The sequence below is a fragment of the Hyposmocoma kahamanoa genome, unplaced genomic scaffold, assembly GCF_003589595.1.
Source record: "Hyposmocoma kahamanoa isolate Upper Pololo Valley unplaced genomic scaffold, ASM358959v1 220, whole genome shotgun sequence".
NCBI classification, from domain to species: Eukaryota; Metazoa; Arthropoda; class Insecta; order Lepidoptera; family Cosmopterigidae; genus Hyposmocoma; species Hyposmocoma kahamanoa.
In genome coordinates this window covers 954318-972540 of record NW_020653740.1, presented here as the reverse complement: position 1 = coordinate 972540, position 18223 = coordinate 954318, and the positions used below count along the sequence as shown (strand labels likewise).

The 18223-nt window shown below is 37.6% G+C and overlaps 2 protein-coding genes across 2 annotated transcripts; both read left to right on the top strand.

Annotated features, from left to right (window-relative positions):
- The first annotated feature begins 6354 nt into the window (after positions 1–6354).
- Positions 6355–7267, top strand: LOC113227946 (cuticle protein 16.5-like). Its single transcript, XM_026461057.1, has 2 exons — positions 6355–6455; positions 6899–7267. The coding sequence occupies exons 1-2, from the start codon at positions 6444–6446 to the stop codon at positions 7214–7216; spliced, it is 330 nt and encodes a 109-aa protein (XP_026316842.1). The 5' UTR covers positions 6355–6443; the 3' UTR covers positions 7217–7267.
- A 428-nt stretch (positions 7268–7695) lies between these two features.
- On the top strand, positions 7696–8766 carry LOC113228024. The gene is made up of 2 exons (XM_026461161.1): positions 7696–7770; positions 8383–8766. The coding sequence occupies exons 1-2, from the start codon at positions 7753–7755 to the stop codon at positions 8665–8667; spliced, it is 303 nt and encodes a 100-aa protein (XP_026316946.1). The 5' UTR covers positions 7696–7752; the 3' UTR covers positions 8668–8766.
- Positions 8767–18223: the final 9457 nt, after the last annotated feature.

Here is an 18223-nt window from a genome sequence, read left to right as displayed (position 1 = left end):
TCCGAATATATTTTTATTTAACCCACGTGACTGTACATGTATGTATATGATCGATGTTTAAAATCAAGTTCATGGGAATATTTAATATTGGCCTTGATAATTCTACGACAGTCGTCAAGCTCATTACCATTATTCCAACATAGGCAAAGGCATATCGAATGTTCTACACGCTTAGATCCTTGCGTCTTGATTAGGCGTCGTTTGGCTATTGCCCATTATACAGGACGTTAGCTTTTTTAAATCGGTATTACGGAGCATTATTATGTATCTTGTTTTATATTTGTAACATAGTGTATCCCTTTTCACCACGTCTATTTTGGATAATATTACCTCAAGTTTAATACATATTAATAAACATATGAAATAATATAATGCGAAGAGAAATTCTTTGTATGTAGTTGGTAGATATAGGCATATATTCATATTCATTTATTTTATCTAATAATAGTTGTTATAAAAATGATATTAAGAAAAATCGTTGTCAAAATATAATGGGTCACTATTTATTTATTTTCATTAATTTAGTACCACATTGCTATACCCAAAGAATACGAGTATGAAACTATCCTGTTTGCCTATACTATGTAGCTTCCTTTTGTAAGCTGTTGCCTGTTGCCTGTTGTCATTAAAGGAATTCTATCTATCTGTGTAAAAAGTGGTAGCCTAATTTTGTTTTTATAATAGCAAGTGCCATCACAACGATTGGGACGAACAAGTCGTGCGCCTGGTGGTAAGCGACACGCCATCCACAGTGCCGCTCAAAACTATAAATTGCAAAGATCTTAGAGGTACCGCCACTGCACCCGTCACCCTGAGACAAGTCCCATATGCCTGTAATTTATATGTGCATTATCACCCTATCTCCCAAACTAAGCGAATCTGTATCTTGGGAGATAGTATCTTCCTCAGTTGACCCGCACCCTTACCCTTTAAAACCGGAAAGCAATAATGCTCACTATACTGCTTGGCGGCACAAATAGGTAAGGTGGCAGTACTTCCCTGGACGAAATCTTTCACAAGAAGATCTACTGATACTGAATTGTTTGACATACCGCCTCTCAAGCAAAGGCCGTGGGTTCGAATTCGGGCTGGCACCTCTGAGTTTTTCAAAATATGTATTTTGAATTTGCCAAATTTAATTTGAAATTTACCATGAGCTTTTCGATGAAGAAAACGTCGTGATAAAATCTGCACGCTTAAGAAGGTTATCTCTTGGAAAATTTGTGAAGTCCCCAACCTGCATTGGCTCAGCCGCCACTATTGCCTAAACCCTTGCCTGAGAGGAGATCCGTGCCCATAGCAGTGGGACGTGTAAATGGGTTGAATGCTTTAATTCCATACAAAAGTGCTTGAGATATATTTGGGGCAACAGGAATGTGGGCAGATATTAGAACGAATTAGTTTTAAAAGGGATAATGTTATTTGATCCTCAAGGATATAATTGATCTATTGTAAATGTGCACTTTGTTAAATAAACGAATTTTTTTTAATGTTTTGTATTTATATTAATTGTTAAATCTACATGTTGATCTACGGATAAATTATAAATGAACGTATTCAAGGTAACACACTATTATTATATTTAAACATACTAAATGAGTATTTGGTTTTCAAAAATAACATTGGATCCCCTTGTTTATTATCGGTCTTTTCTTCTAACCATTGATGACAATTATATGCAGTATATTTTTTGATACTGATATTGATGTCTCCTAATAAATCTTAGTTGCTTTGTCGCACCTACTTTTCAATAGGCTAGTATATGAATAAGCAGCACGTGCCGAACGAACGAAGTGAGCGTGTCGCGGCAGCGGCCGGCGAGTGCCAGAAGAATTTGGTTGCGTTTCCGAACATGTTTTCAGGTCAAATTATATTATAATTAATATTATATTATTATACTAATTTAATCAACAATTAATTAGTTTTAAAAATAAGTATCTTACTTTTATTTTCAATGCTCATTTGTCTTAGTTTTGAGGCCGAACATAAAACTATCAAAGTTAATTTCTACAAATCAAATCTTTTTTGCGTAGCTCACAACAGATTATAATATCCATTGATTTAATTTATTTTATGTCTCCAAGAAAGATGATTAATCACTAAAAAAAAGACCATTTAGATTTTCTTGCCTGCTGCTTTTTCAAATTTAAAATGATCACTTAAATGCATGCCATAATATATTACGATTGGATTTACCAAACAAAGTCTGGCTGGCGGTCTAGCTGTTGTGTTAAATTGGCTTATCTGCACAAATTGTTTATTTTGTATTAGGTATTCATTGGCATAACTGAATAATGCAATTTTAGCATTTGGTTTTTTATTCTCTTTTTTTTGTTTCCTGATTCCTGATACGCACTTACAAGTGAACATTTGTAGTATAAGAAACATAAACAAAAAATAAAAGTAAATATAATTTCAAGTACAATTGTGGCTTATGCGAGAATAATTGAAAACAGATACTTACTGACATTAAGATAACATTCCATTACTGTACGTTTCGTAGCAGTAGAGCTCCTTGTGAAAGATTTCGTCCAGGGAAGTAATCCCACTTTACCTATTTCTGCCGCCAAGCAGTAATGTGTGAGCATTACTGCGTTCCGCTTTTGAAGGGTATAAAGATGCTGGTGAAAATAGAGGCACATTTATGGCTCAAATGACGAGTGCAACGGCACTGCCCCTCAGATCTTTGAGATTTAAAGCTCTGAATGGCACTACAACTGCCATAGACAGACATATGCGACTTACGACTTGTTCGGCCCGTCACTTGGTATTTTTTATTAAAAGTTATACGAGTATTATTCAAATCTTCAAACGATATAAACTATACGATATAACTCACTCTGTAGTAGTAATAGCTATTCAAGTCGCGTTCAGGATCGCGCACGTCCTGCCAAGGCGCGCAGTCGCCGAATCGATGCCAATACAATACTATAGGGGTCATCATGGACTCCTTATAAAATAGCGAGTACCGATCACGCTTGATCAGTGTTTGACGCACATTCCCTTAACAAACAAAATGTTCAAGCTTGTAAGTACTTTATTTAATTGTTATCGGGTCTTTATATTATCTGTCTACAAATAAACAGAAGGTGATTTAGTGCCTGCCCTTGTTTAGAATAGTTGGCAATTGTGTTGTGTGTTGGGACTATCACGCACGCAACGCACTAGGAAGGCAGTCTCTTGCGTATTACTGCACTGAAGTTGTCAGTACGCGCCTCCTCGAATATTCCTGGAACACTGCAAAAGCGTGGCAGTGCCAACAGCATCCTGAAACATTTATGATCAATGCTGGCACAGGACCCGTCAGCAGATGTCATTGGTTTACGAAGACTTTGAACATTTGAAGTGAAATTACTGGCACATGGGACTTGTCAATACAAGTTTCAGGGTGACGGGCGCAGTAGTAGTGCCCCTCAGATATTTGCAATTTAAAGCTCTGAGTGGCACTGTAACTGTTACGGACAGGCGTGTAGCCTACCATCAGGTGCACGACTTGTTCGTTCCATCACTTCACGTTTATAAAAATACTTTATTACTTCTATATAAAAAAGAGAACATTCTAGATTTCGTGTTGTGTTTATGGCTTCTGTTTATTACCGTTTATACAGTTGTGAATTCCGCCCGCATAAATCCTATTAACGGCACATTAAGACTGTTCGAGATCCCAAGTCGCTACCTTTAATTGAAGCTCTTTGTAACCGTTTATATAAGTAATACATATCTCTTGGGAATAGTAAAATAAAAGATTTCTATTTTTTAATTTAGACTCGAGCATTTAATATCTAATAAATTCAAACTTCCGAACAAAATTTACTATTTTTTCAAATTCTTGGTTAAAAGAATTACCATTTAGTTATTATTCAAGTATGAAATTGGTCTTCATCCATCAAACATTATGTTTTTAAAATACAATGTTACTCTTAAATCCGAAACAAGGTCAGACGGAAAGAAGGAATACGAAGATATAGTCAGGATAAAGAACTAAAGGACAAAGACAAATCAACTTTTTGTAATGAATCTGTAGATTATAAATTTGTAGATCAATTGCATTGACTTACAAATAAGTGGACGACGGGTCTAATACAAAAACCACGAAAAAAATGTCCCAAGTCAACCTATTCGAAATTTAAATTGTAATGTCATCGCAGTATCGCGCTGTCAGTCGAACAAATGAAGACTAAAGCGGAGTGTCGCGCTCTGTATACGATTTTAGCGCCTTACAAGTGCGGACACTTTTTAGCGCGGACCCGACGTCCATATAATTGTAAGTCAATGATCAATTGTCATAATTTTGTAAATTCTATCATTCTATCATTAAATCTATATTGACTTACAAATAAATGGACGACGGGTCTAATACAAAAACCACGAAAAAAATGTCCCAAGTCAACCTATTTAAAACGTAGTGACATGTAAAGGAATATGAAAAAGCTAAAACGTTGAATTTAAATTGTAATGTCATCGCAGTACTGTCTAATTTTGCTTGCTTCGCTGTCAGTCGAACAAACGAAGACTAGAGCGTGAATGACGCTCTGTATACGATTTTAACGCCCTATAAGTTCGGACACTTTTTAGCGCGGACCCGACCACCATATAATTGTAAGTCAATGATTATCTATTAAATTTTGTAGTTTTGTAAAATTATAATAATATGTTACAGCAAAAACGGTGCCCGTTATTTTCAGTTTGCTTAATATTCTTAAAGTAAAATTTCAGACACACGTCGTCAGCTTTTTGACACGTACTCCGGGTCATACAAACCGGTAGATAAATGGAAACTAACGATGCCCATGCTTAAATCTGGGCACAAATTCCTTCGAAACAATAAAACATAAATCACTCCTTTTTTACAGGTAGTCTTCGCAGCCCTCCTGGCTTTCTCCGCTGCTAAGCCATTGGTGGTCAGTTACGCACCAGTAGCTGCAGCGTATACTGCTCCAGTTGCGGCGGCATACACTGCACCTGTCGCGTACTCCGCGTACAGCGCATACTCCCCAGTGGCATACTCAGCGTACACCTATGCTTCTCCATACTCCTACTACCTTTAAAAAACAAATGATTATTTCCATTGAAGCTGTATCGTGATATTATTGTGTTTAATATATGTTTAAAGCTTTCAGTTCAATCTTACATGTTATTGTAACTATGCCAAAATTAAACTGAATACATACCAAACTTTTCCGCTTTTTTATTTTTCTTGAGTATCTAATAGTTCTATTTTTTCGGATCTAAATAGCTTATATTTGTTTTTTCAAACATACCAACGTTTTGAGCCCTTTACAGGTCACATAGTCACGGCTGACTGAGATGGTACATCTAATAGATATTTTTCGACGTACTCGTATCAATTCCGACTTATGAAGTTCCTTTTTTGAACAAAATGTAAAATTGTATACATTATTTCATTTATGTATGAACGTAACACCAATTACGGCATCGTAAAGGTAATAAAATTGATTATACGTCGTAATCGATAAGTACATTATTAACCAAAATATCAAAAAGAGGTTCTTTATTAGAGTATTTATTGTAATTATTTACCCGTTTTACATCCGCATATAGGTGACATTGATAAAGTACACTATAAACATGTAGTTTGTACGAATTCATTAATCTTTGCACTTCTCTGATTCTGGAGACTCCGCCCATTTGATGTTGCCAAAGTAGAAAAATTTGGCGAATTTTTAATTTTTTTTCTCCATTTGGAAAATTAAGATATTTATATATACTTTTGATCTTGGTATAAAGTTTTTTTAATATTAAATTAAGTTTTTTTATATATTAAATTTGTATTTTAATAACAATCTTTGTTTCTATTATTTAATAAAAATAGACATAGACTCAACGTTTTGCGCTGTGAGCGTTGTTGGATGAAGAGATCAGATTCCCGGTAGGTCCTATTTGGGAAATGAACTTTTCTAAATCGGTGGGTGGTCTGGGTAGTGCCAAGAAGTTTGCTCTGGAACTCAAAGTACAGGAAATTTGCCAGTTTGAGACCAAATTATCGGTGTGATTGTCTGGCATGTTATTATTATTTGGCACATTAATTTCTATATACCGTACAATAATATTTTCTCTTGGTTATTTATTATAATTTACTTCCATTATTTATTACAAGTGGCTAATATGAAAATACGTCTTGCAACACAGACAGCTTCCGTACCTCATTAATTTTTACACAAATTTGTGATTAAATAGACTAGTTTTGCCAAGGTAGCCTTGAGTTAAATGTATGAACAAATTCGAATTTGCCATTAAATTTCATTCCACATACATGATATAGCAATGTGGATCTTGAGCGGATTTCAACAAGGCGTATTTTATTACATTTTGATCAATTCCGATTTAGGCCATAGTCCGGTTTTAGGAAACTTGTATATAATGGTAACTGAAGATGAGGAGCTCATCATTCAGTCTACCGTCGTCTGAAAGCGTACCACAAAATGTTCAAGCTGGTAAGTGCTCAGCTATCTATTAATTTATTTATTTTCTGGTTTGTTTTATGTATTAATATAAATCGTCTAAATTATCTTTAAAACTCAACAGATTCAATCAATTGCTCAAAATTATAATTTATTGATTAGTCACACCAACAGTAACTACAGCAACTACAAAAAAAGTGTATGTGTGTGTAAACAGTAATAAAAAAAAAATTAAAAAAAAACAATTTCAAGATAAAATAAATATGTAAAATAATTCAGCTTATTGAATGCCAGGATGTTTCACCTCCACGGTATTCTATTGGTTTTTATGAAAATGCTCCACTACTTTGTCATTATTGTTGATATTACAAAGATTGAACAAACACAAAGAAATATTCTGGACTCGAACCAGTGTCTATTGCCTCACCGTGGCTATATCATTGCTAATAAAGGCTAATTATTTTTTTTTTTTTCAGTTTGTTACCCTCGCTCTGGTCGGCATTGCTGCTGCTAAACCGAGCTTGACCTTCGGATATTCTCCTGTAGCCTACAGTGCTCCAGTTGTATCCTACTCCGCACCAGCTGTGTCTTACAGTGCTCCCGCCGTATCCTACACGGCGCCCGCTGTTGCCTATTCTGCCCCCGTTGCCCGTGTCGCTGCGTATCAGGCATATTCTGCTCCCGTTGCAACCTACCCCGCCTACTCGACATACTCTGCCTACTCCACGCCTCTCACCTATGCCAGTGGCTACGGTTATCCCTCCAGCTACGCTTATTTGTGGAAACGTAAATGAATGATCCTTGTTCTTCAGTCTTCAAGTCTATAATTACAACGTAACAATACCTACCTAAAAGTTCTCTCTATAATTGTTTATTTTTGTGACTAAATCAACAGCAATTGCCATGGAATATATTGTACACAAACAAGAATAAACGCTTTCTGTACAATGAATGTTAATAAATATTATTTTTGAAAAAACTACTGTTTTTCATTTGAATGCAAAATATTACTAAGTGGAAATATAATGTCTGGAATAGTCAGTATTATTAGTTTTTGAATATGTTACCTTTTGTATGATATAACATCTGCAAGGTTAATGGGAAAATATTTTGAATATTAGTCCACTTTGGCTACAATAATACATTCTTTTGTTTCACTTAGACATTCAGCGAGACCTTGACAATACTATTCAGTGAGGTTTCTTTTCAATTCGCGTTCGTTTCCATTTAAAGTGGTCCAAATATATAAGGTAAAGAATGTTTCTGTCAGTCAGTGTACTCCAAACAGGGACGAACTGAAGAGCTGAGCCAAATATTTTATAATAGCAATATGGGCGGTACATTACTGGTAAGTATTAAATGTGTTCATTGCAAGATAATAAAAATTAATGAGTTCCGTGCATAGTTTATTTTCTATTTATATCTGATTAATGCCAAACGTCTAGTAATCGCGATGTAAAACTTGTTTTACGAAATGCATAGTATTTAATTAATTTTGGAAACAAACCGATACTTTGGCATTTAAAAATGTAGAGCAAGTATGTAAATGTTCTGCGCCTACAAACACTACTTGTGTTAAACAAATATAATATCATTGTAAGCAAATGTGGACGATGTTTTTTAGTACACGTAATAATTAGGTATCAACTACGACAACGTTAAAGTAAATTGACGAAATAAAATAGTAAAATGTTTAAGTGGTATAATGGCAACATAACTTTGTAGTAAATAATAACATTATTATTGACTTCTTACCGTTTTCGCGATTTTTACATAAGGAAATGTAACTATTCTGATCTAAATCTCAAATAGGTATTAGTTTTTATAGACATATTAATGTTTCGGGCTATTTACAGGCCCCCTTGGACACTGTTGATTGATGTCAGCCGAAAAAAAATTGTTTAATTTCCTATAAATATTATTATTACTACAAAATTACAACGAATACTTTTTTACACAGGTAGTGGCGGCGCTTCTGGGCTGTGTGATTGCAGATCCTTTAATTTACCCTGCGCTAGTACCCTACCCTTATTCCTCTTCCTATGCCTACCAATCAGCTGTCGTGTCAGATTATACTTTACCCTTGACACCACCACTTGCTTCATACACAGCCTTGCCAGCTGTAGCGACACCGTACACTGCCCTGCCAGCAATATCGTCACCGTACACTGCGCTGCCCTTAACATCTGCATATGCTGCAGCTCTGCCAGCTGCCTACACTACTTGGCCCTTCTTTCGTCGATAAAAATATTAAAAAGTTTTAATTGCCAGTCAATAACAAATATGAAATCAAGTACGGCTGTCATTTGTTTATTCTGAATTAATAATAAAGTGTTTATATAGAGACAAAAAGAGTCGTTTTATTTTTTTGTTTCTTGTGTCCCTAACTTGGTTAAAAGACAAAATATTTCAACTTATAAGATTATTTAAGGTTCTAAGAAAAGCCTCAATATTTAGGCAACTTATTTTTATCGCGAGGTTAATATTCTTAATGTCCGATTACGCACCATTAGTAAACATCCCCTAAAATGTGTAATACCAAAAACCAACCTTCATGTCACTCTCTAGCCTGTACCTACTGTGTGTTACATATTATTCAGAGTGTTTCTTCTAATAATTATACGCAATAATCCGTGGTAATATGTAATGGTTTGACTTACTGCCTTCCAAGCAGAGGGTCGTGGATCCGCGATATTGGAAATACAAATATATTGGAAAAATCAAATCAAAAGGATAACATTTTGTATATCTGTACAAATTTTTATCCAAAAAATTAATGAACTGTCTGGGAAACCCAAGGGTCGGCAGCTACCTTGCTCAACGCATTAATATAGCCATACAAAGGGGGATCGCTGCTAGCATCTTGGGCACCTTGCCGCGGGGACCCAATTTTATTCATATAATTTAATCATAGTTTTACTTTTTAGTATTTAAGCTTTTATTGTACATTACCTGTATATTATGAAAATAAAATAGTTTATACATTTAAAGTGCCAATTGAAATATATTAGTCGGCGCAAGATCCTGATTCCTACTGAATGCAAGAATTGTTAGAATAGCTTAAAGTATTTTACTGTCAATTGGTAATTGTTTCATGATAGAATAATGATAACCCTCTGTTACTTATAGATTTTCTTAACTATGTTTAATTATAATTTGATAATAGGATGAAACTATTAAGTATTGTTGTTAGTAACCATCCAAAAAGTAATCTTGATAAAGCAATTGGCATTTAATTATTAATGTTATTCTAAATTCATATTGCCATTTATTAATACTCAATCATTCTGTTTAATTACAATATTGTCTTTACATTTAAAATTATTTTATAAACAGTTTCGTCGAAGCATACGACATCTAGCGGCATACTTCGGAATTATTTATTTCTAATATGTTAAAATAATTCGAATCTTATTATTAATGTTATTCTAAATTCATATTGCCATTTATGAATGCCAAATTTCTCATTTTTACAATTACGAGGCCATTTCGCTGAATTTTAAAGACCTTTTTTTACTGACGATCCAAAGTTTTATATCAAAGGTTCAAAAGGTACTACACTGCCCAATTTAACAAAAGTAACTTCTCAGTATTTACGGTCACCTAAAAATACTTCAATTAATTATTTTCAATAAGTGATCATGTTTAACTGTTGAGCAAAAGCTTCTCGCCTCTAATCACAAACGAATTTTGCTTTAAAGCTGTCTAAGTTGTTACATCACTTTTTGCAGAGTATATACCTCGACGGAGGCAATTGTCGCTTTGTTATAATTGGACCCATCTATTTGTAGCGTGCATGCGGTTGACATATTCTAAACAGTCCCATTTCATTAAGGCCGAAATTGTTAACGCCGATAAATAAGACTCCATTATTAGTGTAAACCAGAAGGTTTTTTTTAAGAATTCTATACAACAATGAGAAAATAAAATATGACATTTTTCTTTAGAACAAAATAAAATCAATAATAATAAACGTCAAGCCATCGTAGCCAGCAGCCACAGCGTCCAAGGAGGCGCTAACATACTGCCCCTCCTCGAGGAGGTAGAGCCTCGAGAATAAAAAAGGCTGCTTCAGATTTGGGTCAGGCACATAGTTACCCTATATAGTTACCCTAGACACAGGTAAGTTTCCCACAATAGGATTTATATTTTTTACTTTCATGATCCAGCAGATCTTACACTTATTCACGGTGCTCCTAGCCAAACTTCTACCGCTTACGGGCCAAAATTGATTGCGTATATTTTCAAACTCTTGATGTCTCCAAAGAATCTGCTGATATTTGCGTTGGCTGGGCTCTACTAGGATCTGCCTATACATCTTCTCTATATCCGCTGTAACTATATATTTATGCTGCCTGAACCTTTATTAGACAGTAAGTCGTCTTGCACTACAGGCCCAACATACTGTATATCGTTCAATGCCTTTCCTAACGTTGTTTTGGCAGACGCGTCACAAACACTCTTAGTTTGGTAGTTTCACTTTGTTCTCTATGTACCGCATGATGTGGCAGAAACTGACTGCCTAATTCAGCCTCCGAGACTTCAGTCAAATGCCCAAGATTCTCATATTCTTTAATAAAGTCAGAATAGCCTTATCCAAGTTTAGCATTCTTAGACATTCTCCTTTCAATACTAAGCAAAAATAAAAATATTTTGCTTGAATTTTAGTGTGTTCTACGCTATAAATCAGGATTGTCGTTCAATTGCATGAAAATATTATTTCCTAATTATTTTTTGAGGTCTGACGAAAGTCTGTAGTAATAAGATGGGGATTGTTGTTAAACTCTACGTCCAAAATCCTTACCTAACAGCCATTGTCTGCTGCAACTACCTCCGTAACCGAACGGTTACCATGCCGGACTGCCACGCAGAGGACCTACGCTTACATTTATTTTCTCGTAAATTTGGGTGTAATTTATGTTATCGATGTGTATGTCCATGATACCTCGACACAGAAAAAAATCTAATCTACTTACCAAATCTAATAATAATCTACTTCCAAAATTCTCACATAATAGCCATTGTAACAACTATTGTAATATTGATTGTAATGAAAATTATGTTTTACTACCAAAATATTTATAATTTACACTTTGTTATAATTATTAATGTAAAGATCGAACACAAAGAAAAAATCCTTGTATCTGACAGGACACGAATCCGTGTCTGTTATCGCTCTACCAACGGAGCTACTACAGATCTAGCCAGTAGACCTTACGCATTTTTCTACGCGTTTGTTGCAGATTTTTTGTTGATGGTCCTGTCAGGCATTTTTCTTTGTGTTCGATCTTTGTATTTGAATTCTAGTTCTTGCACTACAAACCGTATTCACAGCCATAGTCACAGCCATATGTGCACGTAAGAGAGATAAAAATTCTGGCTGTAACTATGCAATATCATATGCATAGGGCGCACTATCAGTTTCCGGTACAGCCAAAGAGTTCCATTTGTTTCATCTGACTGTCACTTGTTTTTATATTGTGGCGTCATTTTAGAAATTGGTTGTCTACATCACCATGGATTTAACTCGTGAAAATTTTCGTAGTATGATTTTCTACGACTTTTAGTGTAATTTAACAGCTCAGCGGAACTTCGCTCAGCTTAAAACTGCTTTTGGCGATGAAGCACCGTGCAAGATGACTATTTATAGCTATTTTGCAGAATTCAAACGCGGTCGTGTGAATCTCAGTGACGAATTTCGTAATGGTCGCCCATCCACTGCTGTAAACAACAAAAACACCGATGCTATGCACCGTATGATCAAAACAGACATGTATGTGACGTACCACGGGATGCGGGCATCTCTAGGTATAAGCATGAGTCAAATACAATCAATACTACACAAACATTTGAGTGTGCTCTCGGTGGATACTACACAATTTGACTGAGGCTCAAAAAACAGATCGCGTCACTTGGTTGCACCATTTGCATGTTGCCATGCTTACCAGATTCAACGTAGGAGCGTTAAATTTGGTGTGGGACATAGTAACAGGTGACGACACATGGATTTATTGTTACGATCCCAAAATAAAGCAGCAATTGAGCGTATGGGTCTTTCGAGATGAGCCGAAACCAAAAAAATAAAAATTTTATTTAACGCAATTCGGTTAGCCCCAATGAAGAACTTAGTCTTGCAGATTTTAAATAAAATATTAATAAGCAAATACTCCATATTAACAAGTTTAACGAAAACATATCTAAATAAAATATAAAATCTGCACAGGTGGTTGTGGATTATCAATCAATTAACGTTTAAGTATTCGACGAGTTTCACTTGATCCTCTCATGATCATAATAATAATATAGAAATAAACAGCTCCTCAGCTTATATCCAGTTTATTAAAGAGTCTACACAACTGCATAAAAAAATGCATTAAATGTAGTTATTCTAGAACAAATATGCATAGAGCTGTTATTACTAATAAAATTGAACGTTATAACTGTGATAAAATTGACACTAGACAGCAGGCTGTTTATACTTAATGTAGTCTTCTTAGTCGTTTTCTTCATTGCTGAAGGACATGTCCCCGAAATGTTTTCGAGACTTTATTGACGATTTTCTTTCATCTGTTGTCATAGGGAAGCCAGTGAGTGCAGTCGTGGAGTCTCTTTATGCATAATATCGTATATAAAGATAATTCAAAATTAATATTTTAGACCACTGGAGAGATGAGAGTCTAAAATAGATATCCAAAATAATAATAATAATAATAATAATATGACATTTATTCAGAAGCACACCTTAAAAAACAGTTTAATGAAAATACAGAAGTATTAAACATACAATGGTAACACAAATCTATCTGTTTAGCAACTAAGCAGTGCAATACTTCTAGAATAAGTTCTTTTTTTGAGATTCAAATTCAAATATAAAATATAACGTCACTAAGCAAAGGTGTTGATCCATGTGGGATCGGCGGTAGGAACTATGGCTCAAACTAAGGAGAGCGACTCTTTACGCAACGAAGTTTAATTCGACGCATTATCATCTCCATGTAGTTCTTTATAGTGGAGGCGGCAACAGGTTGTGTGAGCTAGTTGTTGTACCGCAGCCTGTGGCTGCGTAGAGATAACTCCCGCACCTCAAGGACATGCATGCGCGGACCGGACTATACTACCGTGCGTCACTTATGAAATCATTCTTAGTTACATAATTTTTAGATTGTTTATTAGATCACATTTTATTGCTAATTGGTTCTAGTTTGACGAGTGATGATAAATGAAAACATCGTGCAGAAAACTTGCACTCATGTTCGGAAATGTTTATATGATCCATTGTATAAAGTGAATTACACGTCAGTTTGACTAAAAGTCAATTTACTTTAAAAAATCTGTGTTTTTTAAATTATGCTTTTATTTGATTCATGGTGTCGCCATCTCTGAGGTCCCGGGTTCGATCCCCGGCCGGGCCAATGTAGAAATCTAACTTTTCTCAGTTTACTCTCCCGGGTCCTTCTCGGGTCTTCTGTTTGTGGTGTTGTCGCGTCGTTGTTTCCGATTTCCACAACACAACACGCTTTAGTTACTTATATTAAAATGGGAGCAACGTACCTATGTGATGTTGTCTAATAATGTATATTTATATATTTTAGCATTTTCGACTGATTAAATGAAAAGCCTTGGTAGTTGACCTACCGAATGGTTTGAATTGTTCGACCTACAGTCTCTCAAGCAAAGGCCGTGAGTGCGAATGCGAATTTTTCAGAATTGATGTGCGAAAATTAATATGAAATTTGCCCTGAGCTTTTCGGTGAAAACATCGTGATGAAACCTGCACGTCGAAGACAGCTCACAGCCCTCGGGAAACATGTCAAGTCCACAAACCGCACTGGGCCAGCGTGGCGGACTCTCCTCGCTTGAGAGGAGACTCGTGCCCAGGGATGGAATGTATTATACGCCGGGGTGACTCGGAGTATGGCCTTATACGGGGCTCCCATTTGGAGTGGGGCCATATCAGCGGCGACGAATGCGCTGCTGAGGAGGCCCCAGAGGGTGGTCGCCCTGCGAATGTGCAGGGCGTACAGGACGGTGGCCTGCGCTGCCGCATGCGTCCTCGCCGGTACTTCGCCGTGGGACCTCGAAGCCGAGGTCCTGGCGGAGGTCCGCACCTACCGGCGGGGAATGAGGAACCGAGGCGAACGACCTGCTCCCCAAGAGGTGGATCGGGAGCGCCGCTTCGCGGCGCAGCGCATGCGGGACCGGTGGAAAGAGGGCTTGGCGGATCCCCCCTATGGCGCTCGTACCATAGAGGCGATCCGCCCTGTCCTCGTAGAGTGGGTAAACCGGTCCCACGGGCCACTGTGGTACCACCTTGTGCAGGCGCTGACCGGGCACGGCTGCTTCGGTCACTACCTGCACAAGGTGGCGAGGAGGGAACCGTCCCCGTCGTGTCACGAGTGCGGCGCTGCGAGTGACACCGCGCAGCACACCCTAGAGGTGTGTAGCCGGTGGGATGAGCAGCGCCGCACTCTGACGGGGACTGTAGGGCAGGACCTCTCGCTGCCGAGCGTGGTTGCCGCCATGCTCGATAGCGAGGAGTCCTGGGAGGCGGTGGCCTCCTTTTGCGCAGAGGTTATGTCGCAAAAGGAGGCCGCGGAGCGGGTGCGCGAGGACGCGGCAGACGCGCACCCGCTCCGGCGCAGACGTACGGGGAGAAGGCGAAGGCAGTTCGCTGCTCGCCTGATCCCCTAGTGAGACCAGCGGGCTCTGGACAGGGACTCCGGAGCCTGCATTGCACGGCCTCACTCGTCTGGGGGGCAGGTCGGAGGACAACCGACTCGCCCCTCCGTTGGCGCGGGAGCCCTGGCCTGGCGCGGCCCAGCTAGAGCGGCCGGGCGGCGTTGTGGTGAATGCTCACTGATCCCACGGCGCCGACTCAACCGGCGAGAGGGAAACCCGGGGTGGTTTTAGTAGGTTAGGCCCTCCAGTCTGGAGGGAGAGTCCCCACATAACCCCTGAGTCTCCCTGGGCTCAGGGGTAACCATAAAGATTTCCCCCCCGTCAAAAAAAAAGAAAAAAAAAAGGGATGGAATATATAAGTGGATTGATGTTGTAGTTGACTGATTATATATTCTTTTATTTCTCATTTCACGTTGTTATTTGACGTCCACATAATTGAAAATTTTATTTGTAATCACCTAATAAGTGCAATTTATCAGATTATTACACTAATTATTTCATTTCAAATTAGGGAAATAAGTAAAGGTTCTTCGTTTACAAAATAGGGAACCGCTTCGCTTTTGCATGATGTAGTCCTTCCAATGTAAAGGTCAATGCAATTGCACGTTGCCTAGGGAGTATAAAAACATCCTGGATCCTTCGTGGGGCATCATTCACCCTTGTGAACGAACCGATTCCTGCATCATGTACAAGTTGGTAAGTAATTTAATTTACTATTTTAAATTTACACCAAAATTTATGGTGCATTGGAAACCAGAACAGTCCTTTTCGAATCTTTCTACTTAAGTTTTGATTACAATGACCCTCCCTAACAACCTCGTGGTTATGCGGGAAGGCCACTATAACCTTCAGCTCTTCTTCGGCTTGTTCACCTCCCGACGCTGAAACGTCTATCCAGTTCCCTATAAAACTACGCACCTGGAGGGACCGGAAGATATCTAGCTCATCCTCTACTAGTACTAGCTAGCTAGCTCTCCGGACTAGTGCTGGAAATGTCCGCCGCAGTGTCCTGTGACAATGTCCAGGCATAGCTTCCAACTTAAAGGACAACTCACGTGCTCCGCACGTCTCCTCGCCTTAGGCCCTCGTCTAGACCACTACTAAGACGAACCCGGACGCCCTGGTCTTACCGGGGAGCCCGTAGTCTTCCCGGAACTTCCTTTCTCTCGGGTCGGTAGATATGGCAACCAGAACAATCCACAACACCAGCAGCAGCGTATTTAAGTGTTTAATAGTAGCCTCATCGCGAAGCTGTGGCTACTAGCCAATCCGCTAGCCGAGCGGGACGATTATTTGTTTGTTGTTGTGACCCTGCTCTACTTAGCTCTTATAGATGTTTATATGAGGAAAATAACTCGTCAATCTATACAGAGTCAAAAAACTGTAGTCTGTTACTGGTGTTAGAACATATCCATGGACTAATTTGGTGCAATGGATACTATTGTTGGATTTAAGTAGTGTTCAACAGTGACAATGAGATGGTGACGGTGCAATGATGTCTTTAAAATGCTAATTAATATTAAGCAGTCTGAAATTGTTATCGCACTTAGGCTTAGATCGTCGATCGCACGTATCCCGACGTACCATTAAACTAATTATTATATTTGATGAGGAGGGGATGTGCGAAACTCCTGAGGATGTATACATACCATATGATACATCATTTGGTCATGAAGTATGTTCGGACGAAACCTATCAGGGTGCGGCTATTTTGGTTTTGGTATATTTAATGTTGAGTGGTTTCTACCCATTTAGTCCGAACAAAATTTAAGCGAAGCGAAGATTTTGTATACATGTCTGGTTAGATAGTATTTTGATTTATCCGTTTAGATTCTATTACATAAGTGATTTGTTAATGTATTGGTTTTTTCAATGGCGCTGACATGTTCAATAATGATTAAAACCCCTAAATAAAATAAGAATCAAAAAAATATTTGGCATCACTTAAAAGTCAAAAACTATAAGGACTGATGAATAAAAATATGATAGAAGAATATGATAGGAAGTTTGAATCTTTAAAATCGGCATGCAATCAAAGTACACGAGGAGACTGATTAACGATTTAAACAGTGCTCTAATTTTTTGTTACATAAATTTGTGTTTCTCATATTCACAAAATATTTTAAATTATGATTGATTGGTTGATTTGCGTAACTAACTGATTGAAAGTATATCGACCGTTGAAAGGAAAAAGAAGCTATGTGACATTTTTAAAATTATTCAGGGATTTTGAAAATTTTGAAATCTCTCATTGTGAAAGAGTTCGTCCAGGGAAGTACTGCCACCTTACCAATTTCTGTCACCAAGCAGTAATCTCAGCATTACTGTGTTCCGGTTTTGAAGGGTAAGGGTGCTGGTGAAATTACAGGCACTTGATACTTGTCAACTTACGTCTCAGGGTGACGGGCGCACTGGCAGTGCCCCTCATCTTTCCTATTTAAAGCTCGAGTAGCATTGCAACTGTTATGAACAGGCATCTTACCAGTAGACACACACGACTCGTTCGTCCCGTGGCTTGATAAAATAAAAAAAAGGAATATAGATTACAAATAAATGAAGAAAAGTGTAGATAAAAAGTTTACCTACAGTTTTCTGTAAGTAAAAAGTTTGTTCTTCTAGTTCCTTTACAACGTTGATTAGATGCTTGAATAACTTAGAGCTATAAGGTTACAAGTCATCAGTGGCTTATCATCAGGGGCACGACTTGTTCGTCCCGTCACTTGATATTATAAGAAAACAAAAAAAAACCTAAAATATAAAATTGTTAAAAAATACCTGTTTTACCAAATTTGAAACTATTTCTATAAAAATACATACTATACTTATTTACGCAGAATAATCTGCTGATTCTGAATACGGAATGTGTTGCAAATGTCGCTTGACTTCTTTCATTTTCAATTGTCATTATTACAATACAATACAAACACTCCTTATATTCACACAAGAACAAAAACAAACAAAAGACAGTAGAACACATAACAGGCAGAACAGGTATTGGTAGATATGACGACGTTGTGCATCCCTAATCATAGTTTATCAGCGATTTCGGTCAACGTGGTATTTTTCATTACATCAGACGGTATAGCTGCGAATATCTGTACAAGCCATTGTGTTGGAATAAA